We start from the raw sequence: 9944 nt of genomic DNA, 5'->3' as shown, positions 1-9944 counted from the left end.
GGGGAGGGGAAGCAAGGTGAGATAAGACTCTGGAGCTTTGGAGGAACAGATGATTCAAGACCTTCAAGACCAGAGTCAGGGAGTAGAATTTTAAGTGTGATTGGCAACTACTAGAGGGCTTGAAGCTGGAAGGGGGAGGGGGGTCGTCACTTTGTTTTGCTTTGTTTTAAGATCTTCCTTCCTCTGTGTGGATAATAGACAAGAGTGGACACAGGGAGACCCATTCGGAAGACCTTGTAGGTGTCCTCTAGGCCTGAACTAGATGATGAGAGGGGGGCCCTGTGGGTGGAGAGTGGTGAACAGACTCCAGAAATAATTAGGAGATAGGATCTGCCTGGTTGCTGGATTGAGTGCGGGGAGTGGGGGTGGGGATGGGTGGGACCAAGGGAGATTAAGTACCTTTATTGGACAATTATTTATAGAGTCTTCTCTGGGTGCAAGTACTCTTCTAGAGAGACTGTCAAGACTCAAAGTCTGCCCCTGCCTCTTGCTAGCTGTTTCTTTTAGGAAAGTCATTTAACCATTCTCTGCCTTGATTTCTTCATTTATAAAACCAGAATTCTAATAACACCCAAGAGAGTTGTTGTCTGGATTAAATGAGTTACAAATGTAAAACCTTGGATCTGGAGGTCTGGGACTGGGCTCTGGGGCTCAGTACTTGGACTTCAGGCTGCGTGCTTGGGCCTGCTTTTTGGAGTAATCAAGCCTCCGTTTCTTTACTGGCCTTAGACAAATGAAGCTGCCCCTAACCTGACTCTCCTCTCAGTGGCTTCGTAGCACATGAGAAGGATGTGACCCTACCTGTCTGCACTGTTTGCTCCATGGAGACTTCAGAAGGGAGGGAAATAGAAAGCTGCTCTGGGTCTCTTCAACGGGCCTTTCTGGGGCCCCTTTCTTTTCTCCCTAAGCCAGGAAGACCCCCCCCCATCTTCTGCCCCTCCCCCACAGCCATCTGCTAAAAGGAAGTGGCTCTTTAGTTCTTCACCGGAAGCCACAGGCCTCCTCTGCTTCAGCTCCCTCCAGCTACTGCAGACCCAGGCCCTCTGCTGGCCCAGGCCCCTTCAGGGCTGAGTCCAGAGATGCCCTACACCTGGTGTCCTTCTCTGCTACCCATTCGAGGAGACTGTTCTTTTCATTTCCGTGTGTGGACTGTTCTTTTCATTTCCTTTAAATCTTTGTGGCCCAGGCCTGGAAGCACAGGCTGTAGGCCTGGAGGTGAGACCTGATTACAGAGGGTCCTGACTGCTGGGCTCCGGAGTTTGGAGATCCCAGCGGCGGCGTTGGAGGACGAAGGGCCTGCAAGGGAGAGGAGGAGCAGGCCCTGCAGGGATCCTCAGGACTGACCACTCCCGTGAGCTTCAGGAGCTCCTGCTGTAAAGCATGGGCAGCAGCTGATTCACTTTGGCCTTCAGCATCCATGGTGTCTGCCCCAGGGAGAGCAGTGGGTAATTGGGGAGCGGCTAAAGGATGATGCAGGCAGAGGGAGATTCAGGGTGGGACTGTACTGCCATCTGGTGGCCACAGCAGCACACAGCACTGTGGGACGATAGGAGGTCGGTCCTGAGAGGGAGTGAGGGGACTTTCCAGGGTATGGGGGCCAGGAAAGCTGGTAAAGACTAAAAGAAATCCCTACAGACTTTATTAAAGAGAAAGATACTTCTAACCTGAGTACTTGGGAAGGACATTCTAGGTCTAGATGAGAGTCCCACTCCTCCCCTCCTCCATTTCACAGACTATGACACTGAGGCCCAGAGAGAAATGGTGAGGACAGAGGACCTCAATGTTGTTTTCCATCAAGTCAGCCACACGGATGGGATCTATTTTTGGACTTGCCTTAGGGTGTGGTCCCAGAGTGAGGAACTGCCCTGCCGGTTTCTAGTCGCCCTCATTTGTGACCAAACATGGCATCTCGGCACCATCACCCACCTTAGTCACCAAAGTTGGCACCACAAGGTGGCTTTTGGCAGCTTCTAAAAATAAAACCCACTCTCAGAGGGCCTGGACCAGACAGGACCGAGAGGATTCCAAAGCATGTGCTTCAGACTCAGCAGTTTTAGACCAGGAAGTACCTCCGAGACCAGAATATCTGAGCCCCCTTGTTCTAAAAGCAAGGAAGCTAAGCCTCAGAGAGGCGCCCCCACCCTGTAGCTGGGCCAGGACTCAGCTCTTTGTCTCTCTGAAGGCCAAGGAGGGGTCTAAAGGCGCATTAGCATCTCCTGACTTGTTGCCATTAGTGAATTTGGGTTTGTGTTCATCTTTCTGCCTCACACTTTGTAGACAGGATGACGTGGTCCATGATGGCTAACAGGGGCCAGGATGGGTGAAAGGAGCCGGCAGCAAAGAGGTGATGACAGGGAGGGAGGAGTCCGTAGATTCTTTGGGGGCGGGGGCGCCTAGTTTGTGCGCTGTGGGCTCCAAGGACGTAGGAACTGGGTCTCTTTTCACCACAGTGTTCTCAGCAGCTGGCATAGTGCCTAACACAGACTGAGTGCCCAGGAAATGCCTGCAGAGTGAAAGCAAGGAGTCATCCTGCACAGACCCAAGGGATCTTGTGGTAAGAAGAGTGTCCCCTTAGAGATGGGTAATTTTCAGTGTCATTCAGCCTGAGAAGTGCTGAGGCCTCAAATCTGAAATCCTGGGGGCAGAGCTGTCTCTCTCTGGCCTTGATGCTGTTTGAAGGAATAAGATGCCAAGGGAATAATTGCAGGGGTGGGGGTGGGGGTGTATATGCTCCTGGGGGCAGGGCACCCACCCTTGGGAGAAAGGAAGATACAGGGTCTGTGAGTTCCAGAAAGTAAACCCTGACCCCAAAGCCACATGAGCTAGTTCCTGGTTGTTATTTGGCTATTTCCTCTCTGCTTTCTGCTCTAATCTTACAAAGGAGGAAACTGAGTCACATGACGTGAAGGAACTTGTGTTAGGTCCGTAGGACTCCAGAGGGAATTCCTCACTACTATGCCCCACTGCCTATGTGAAAACCGCCACCCCGCCTATGCTGGAGAATGCCAAGTAAGAGGTTAGGGGCCTGTGTTTACTCAGACCACAGTCTTTAAAAGGGGTTCAGGTCCCCCATCCCCAGGCCCACAAGGTAGTGCCGGCAGCTATTATCAAGGGTCTGCCAGGGAAAGGACAAGAGATCCAGTCATCCTTCTCATGAATACTGGGGAAGGTGAAGGGACAGAGGATGGACCTCAGGGTCAAGTCTACCCACGTATATTAGCACCAATACCAGGCCTGTTCCAAGCATTGAGGAAAAGAGATAAATTAGAGATAGCGCTCTCCCTGAAAGTGTTTAGGGACACGCACTCATGTCTCTGGGATGCCAACCTTAGAGACAAACTGAGGTGTGGGCTTCAGTAGAGGGGGGTGCTGGAGACCCCGCCTTCCTCTGTAGGCAGAAGTCCGCTGTCTGCCCGTCTCTGGACAGCCCCAGCCGCGACAGGACTCTGCAGAGGCTCCATGGTAGTACCAGGGGACGCAGCCCAGCTTTTGCTCTTGGACACAAGCCACGAAGAGCATGTGTGGAGCAGGTGGCGGCTCTATGACCTGTGCACCTCCTCCACGAACAGTGCTTCTCCGGGGCCTGGGGCAGGCCGCTGCCACCTGCAGAGATGGCATTAGATCTGGGGGCAGGAGCAGGCAGCATGGGACCTATTCCCCACCCCCCACCCCCACACGTTGCTAACTGAAGAAGAATTTCTGGATTGTAAGTGGAGTGAGGCGGGGAAGGCCCGAGGTCAGCCTACGTGGCCCTTTGGTGACGGGATGTTGTGGTTCGCACGTGACCCCTTCCCAGGGATGCAGACCTCCCAGGAAGGCTGGGCTGGCATGGAAGCTGGTGTGCCCACTCACAGACCAGAACCCCAGTGCTGGCACCAGCCCTGTCTTGACTGCCATTTGCTTTTGAGGGCCTCTTTGCCCTCTGCTGACCTGGGTCCAGACACCCAGGTTCATCTGGACAGGCGCCGCTAACTTCAGATCTCCCCCAAAGGTTTGGTCTGGGCTTCCTTTCCCACTCGGAAGGTGTAAAGCCTGCATATGCCCACCGCCCACTTTATCCCCAGAGTTCTCAGAGGGAAGGAGACCTTGCTGAGGTCCCTCAAGAAGCTGCTGTCACACACTCTCCCCAAGGCAAGGTCTGGTCTATGTTCTCCACTGAAGGGAGACCACTCTAGGGCGCCTGGGGGGCTCAGTCGGTTAGGCGTCTGACTTGGGATCAGGTCATGATCTCACAGTCCGTGGGTTCGAGCCCCGCATCTGAGCTGACAACTCAGCCTGGAGCCTGCTTCCGATTCTGTGTCTCCCTCTCTCTCTGCGCCCCACCCCCCATGCTCACTATCTCTCTCAAAATAAAATAATAAAGACATAAAAAAAATTTTTTTTAAATAAGGGAGACCACTCGAGTGCTTCTCCAGCAAATGGAGATCTGGCTTCTCCATCTCTGCCTCATCAGAAAAGTAGCTGGAAGCTTCTCCCACTGAGAACAGACTGAGCTCTGCCTCCCCAGGCACCCTGTGAAATTGAGCCTGAGCATTCACGCTGTGGCAGGAGGCTCTGCTGGGAAGGAATCCCAGAGGAGGGCATGTCGGCGCTGGGTTAGGAGCTTCAGGAGGACATTCTAGGCAGAGAGATGTGCTTCCAGCATGTTCCAGAAGCTGTGGTTGGCTTTAGGGGAGAAAGGGGTTGGAGGTGTGTGGATAAGGCAACTGGGAGCCAGATTTTGTTGGGCTTCTCATAGTAAGGGAGATTCACAGAAAGACAAAGTGTTTCCTGACAATTTTATTCTGGTTGGGTTTTTTTTCCCACTTAGGTCATTGATGAGTGTGACAGAGAAAACTCTCCACTACAACTGGAAGGAAGGGCTTCCCGGGAGCCTTGGCTACTCCTCCCCCTCTTCCTCCTCCTGCTCCCTGCTGTTTCCAAGGCTTTTGTGGACAGTGTAGCCCAGTAAGGCACCAATCTTGCCCAAGAGGGTACTGCCACCAGTGGCCCCTGTAAAGCAAATACAGTCAGGTCACTTGGGTCCCAGGCACCAGGCCTGGGAATCCAAATGTCTGGAAACCATTAGTTAAATCCAACCTCTTTATTTCCAGGTAGAGAAACAGAGGCCCTGAGAGGGGAACGGGCGTTCTACAAAGTGAATCCTATTTTCCCCTTGACTTGCATCTCAAATCAGAGATGTATTTCATAGAAGAAAAATACACAGGGGCGCTTGTGTGGCTCCATCGGTTAAGCATCCAGTTTTGGCTCAGGTCATGATCTCACGGTTCGTGAGTTCAAGCCCTGCATGTGGATGGCGGCTATCAGTGCAGAGCCTGCTTTGGATCCTCTGACTCCCTCTCTCTCTGCCCCTCCCCTGCTCATGCTCTCTCTCAAAAATAAATAAAAACATTTAAAGCGTAATAATTATAAAAAAGAAAAATATACAAATAACAGCTCATCTTTTTCACATCTGTAATGAACAGGCCATGTTATTAATAATGCTAATAACAGCCACCTTTGCGGAGACCTCCCTGTGGGGGCTGGGGCTCACAAGTAAGAGATTTCATCCTTGTCACAACCCTGTGAGATGCAGGAGCACAAGAGTCTTACAGCACAGGACTGTTCCTAGCTTTGCCCACACCCTTTCCCTCCCCCTGCTGGGGTGTGGCTTGGTCTGTGTCTTCCCTTCTGCCCGCTCTGAGAAGGGCTCTATTCTTTTGAGCTGGTTCTCTGAGCTTTCATCATCTAGAATTGAGAGCAGATGGAAGGTTCAGGAAGGCAGAGGGGAGTCTGTCAGGGGCAAATTTCTCTAGGATTTTGAAGGCCTCAGAGAGAAGAAAGGAATGAAAAAGAAAAGGGTAGGGGCACCTGAGTGGCTCTTAAGCATCTGACTTTGGCTCAGGTCATGATCTTGTGGTTTATGAGTTCGAGTTTGGCTCTGTGCTGAAAGCTCCGAACCTGGAGCCTACTTTGCATTCTGTGTCTTCCTCTCTCTCTGCCCCTCCCCTGCTCATACTCCATCTCTATCTCTCTCTCAAAAACAAATAAGCCTTAAAAAAAAAGAAAAAGGGTAGAGGAAAGATAAGTAAATGCACATTTTTTAATTAAAAAAAATTAAAAAATATTTTTTAATGTCTTTATTTTTGAGAGAGAGAGGGAGCATGAGCATGGGAGGGGCAGAGAGAGAGGGAGACACAGAATCTGAAGCAGGATCCAGACTCTCAACTGTCAGCACAGAGCCAGATGCGGGCCTCAAACTCATGAACTGTGAGATCATGACCTGAGCTGAAGTTGGACACTTAACTGACTGAGCCACCCAGGCACCTCACCTTTTTTTTTTTTAAGATTTTATTTATTTATTTTTAATTTTTTAAATGTTTATATTCAGTTTTGAGAGAGAGACAGAAAGCGTCAGTGGAGGAGGGGCAGAGAGAGGGGGAGGGGCAGGGAGAGAGGGAGACACAGAATCCAAAGCAGGCTCCAGGCTGTCAGCACAAAGTCCAACAGGGGCAGCTGGAAGCAACTAATGGTGAGATGGTGACCTGAGCCAAGGTCCCACGCTTGATCACTGAACCACCCAGGCGCCCCTAAGATTTTATTTTTAGGTAGTGTGTACACCCAATGTGGGGCTGGCACTCACAACCCCGGCACAAGGGAAGCATGGTCCACCAACTGAGCCAACCAGGCGTCCCTCTCCACCACCTCTCTTTGCCGCTCTGGTTGTCTGAGTTTGAGCAGATTCATAAAATGTTACTTTGAGGACGGTCATCCCTGTTAACAGATGAGGAAACTGAGGCTTGTTCCGATCTGGCCAAAGCATCAGTGAGGCGCCTGGCTTTAGTGGCTGAAAGTGAGGAATCAGACTAGGTTCTAAACCTGGTTTTGGTCCTAAATGAGAGAATTTGAGTAAATTACTTAATCCCTCGTTGCCTCAGTTTCCCCACTGCATGATGGAGACTATAAGAACAGCCGACTCCTAGAGCCACCTGGCCCTGGCATCCCTGCCCGAGGGCCGGTCGCCCACTCACCGAGGCTCTGCAGCCCGGCCACCAGTCCCCCGGCGGGCACTCCGCCCCCGTTCGCCACGGCGGAGCAGCTCATCAGCCAGGAGGCCACGGAGTTGGCGGCGATGCCGCCGCTCGTGAAGCCCAGAGCGGGCAGCCCCGCGGCCAGGAGCCCTGGAGGAAGGGGAGGCGGTGAGCGAGCGCCCGCAGCAGCGGCGCGCCCCACCTTCCCGAGCTTTCCGCCCTCTGTACCCACCTCCTCCGACAGCCATGTAGGTCAGGGCGCCCCAGAACCCGGAGCCGCTGTCCTTTGAGCGCTCTTCTTTTGCCTGTCTTCTTTTGCCTATCGGGAGGGGACAAAGTGGAATGCGGAGCAGAGTTCCCTATACTGCGCCCGATGCTCAGGACCACCCCCATCCTTCCATTTCGGGGAACCTCGCTGAAGGGAAGACACTTCATCCAAGGCGCGGTGCCTGGCACATCACTGGCACTGAGTACATTTCGGTGGAATGGACGAATTGATGGGCAAGGATTCGAATTGGGGACTCTGGCTACAGTGACCTGGAGCTGTTCATTGTAATAGCCCTTTCCGGCTCGGGACCAGGTTTCCTGAAACTCTACGCCGGGATCCTGAAACTCTCGGTTTCTTTATCCCACAGCCCTCCCTTGTGCCAGGACGCTCACCGGCTTCCACCCCGCCGCAGGCGAAGAGCAGCAGATAGCACAAGAAGAGCGATACCGCCTTCTGCCGCATGGTGGCGCCGCGCGCAGGCCTCGTCACTGGCCCTGAGAAGAGGGTGGGGGGAGTGAGGCGGTGGAAGGGGCGGGGCGGGGGCGGTGGAAGGGGGGCGGTGGAAGGGGGGCAGTGGAAAGGGGGGCGGTGGAAAGGGTGGGGGCGGGAGTTGAGAGGGTAGAGGGTGGGGCGATGAATCTCCAGAGTCCCTTTGGACCTGCGTGGTTGTTTTCCCTTCCTATTCGAGGAGGAGTCCATAAAAAGCAGCGAGGTGCTCTGGACTGAGCCCAGGACCCCTCTAAGGAACCGTGGGCTTTCAGGTTTCTCGTGGCAACAACAGTCACACAGCAGATTGTTGCAGCCTAGACCCATGACCAAACCCACACTTTAAAAAAAAATTATTTTTGAGGAAAAGGGGAGGGAAAGGGCAGAGAGAGGGAGACAGGATGCCAAAAAGGTTCTGCGCTGACAGCAGAGAGTCTGATGCAGGGCTCGAATTCACGAATCCGAGCTGAAGTCTGAGCTTCACTGACTGAGCTCCCCCAGGCACATTCCCCCCACCACCCCCCCACCCCCTGCAAATCCGTGCTTTTAGCAACCACTCCAGATAATTTCATCTATCCTCAAAGATGAACTCACTGTCACATGAGACCCTGAGTTAAAGGGGTCCTAGACATGGTCCAGTCGTTTGGGCAGGTAAGGTAGCTTGATCTCCCTTTTTCATGAACAAGGTAAAGCCCAAAGAAGTGAAATGCCAGGGTTAAGGCCATAGATTGCTGCCTTGGTACCTATAACCTAAGTCTGGGGTTTGGCACCCCAACCCCCTAAAAGCCCCAACCCATCTCCTCAGACTGGTCTTAGCCCAGGACACTACAAGGGACCCATGGGTATAGCCTCCCTGCAGAATGGGTGTCCTGCTCTCGGGGCATAAGGCTCACAGGCAGGCAGCCTGGCAAAGGTTTGGCAGCTCTACATCCATGCTTCCTGGCTTCTGGGTTTACCTTGGAGGAGGAGAGAGGAGGAATCTTCCTTCCTGGAGCCTGATGGTAGATGGGGACAGCAGTGAGGTTATGGCTCTGGGGCTGAAGGCTGGCTTTTTATAATCACATTTGGATTGATTCCTCTCCTCCCCAGGCAACCAACCAATCCTGGTCAGACTTTCCATTTCCTGCACTCATTCTGTAGTTTCTGTTCTCCTTTCCTCCAGCTCTGCTCAGTGACGGAATCTCTACTGTATCCATTAAGAGAAATTTGTAATTCAAGCCAAGGATTTTCTGAATAGCTAAGAGTATTCAAAGCAGATCCCGCTACAGTGAGATCCATGGTCCTGCTGGGCTTAGTGAAGCCGGAACACCAGGTCCTCTTGGGGCACAGAGGCTTTTCACAATTCAATTCAATTCAATTCAAAATTATGCCTACCATTTATTGGGAACTTTCTGCATGCCTGTGTAAAATGCTGTAGATAATGCGGTCTTTTTCCTATCCCACAGCAGTCCTGGGAAGTATCTATTGTTTGTACTCCTGATCCACCACCAGATGGCCCACTTTCTCCCTGACCTATGTGGCTATACTGCTCCCTACTATTGGTTATTTGTTGGTAGTCGGTAGGTTAACTTCGGGGAAAGGGAGCCCAAGTTGTGGGGCCCAACAGTAACCTCTATCTTGGCCACCATGGCCATTCTTTGATGAGTCTTTTGCAAAGCAACAGAGTTGCTAAATTTAGAGCCTGGTTGACATGCATAATGGGGGACATATGACCATCTGGCTGGACAGTCTCCTCTGGTCTCTGGTGAGCATTAATATGAGACACGAAGCTCTGCATGTCTTGTGCCTGCTCCTATTAGTCCATGCATATGGCCCCTACCCAGACCTGCTTTCTTTGAAATTCCAGTCTTGCTCTTTCCACGCCCTTGACCAACCAGCCAAGCCATTTCCCACTTGTTAAAAATTAGTGTCTGTCTGCACCTCAGTCCATCTCTTCCTCCATACAAAAGGGGACTACGGAGTATGCTGCTCATAGTTCAGCCTCAATGGGGGCTATAATAGAGTAGTCCATTTCCAGCTGGTGCCAAAATATTGTACTGACCTATCTGTGAAATGGGTTTGACTTTTTTCCTCTTTTATAAATTGGTTGCAGAGAACTCTTCATGAGACCTTAGGTGTGGATTAAAGGAGTAGTGTCAGATCAACAGTTAGATGCCTTTGGAGTCTGAGCTGCCTATTCA

General features: G+C 52.1%; 1 protein-coding gene across 1 annotated transcript; it reads right to left on the bottom strand.

Moving 5' to 3' along the window:
* Positions 1-4764: 4764 nt before the first annotated feature.
* IFI6 (interferon alpha inducible protein 6) lies at positions 4765-8827 on the bottom strand. Its single transcript, XM_029948457.1, has 5 exons — positions 8721-8827; positions 7671-7772; positions 7243-7329; positions 7011-7160; positions 4765-4992 (listed from the first exon to the last, which is right to left on the bottom strand). The coding sequence occupies exons 2-5, from the start codon at positions 7738-7740 to the stop codon at positions 4880-4882; spliced, it is 420 nt and encodes a 139-aa protein (XP_029804317.1). The 5' UTR covers positions 7741-7772; positions 8721-8827; the 3' UTR covers positions 4765-4879.
* Positions 8828-9944: the final 1117 nt, after the last annotated feature.

The sequence above is a fragment of the Suricata suricatta genome, chromosome 8 (assembly GCF_006229205.1).
Source record: "Suricata suricatta isolate VVHF042 chromosome 8, meerkat_22Aug2017_6uvM2_HiC, whole genome shotgun sequence".
In the NCBI taxonomy this organism is placed as follows: domain Eukaryota; kingdom Metazoa; phylum Chordata; class Mammalia; order Carnivora; family Herpestidae; genus Suricata; species Suricata suricatta.
This window is presented reverse-complemented; position numbering and strand designations above follow the sequence as displayed.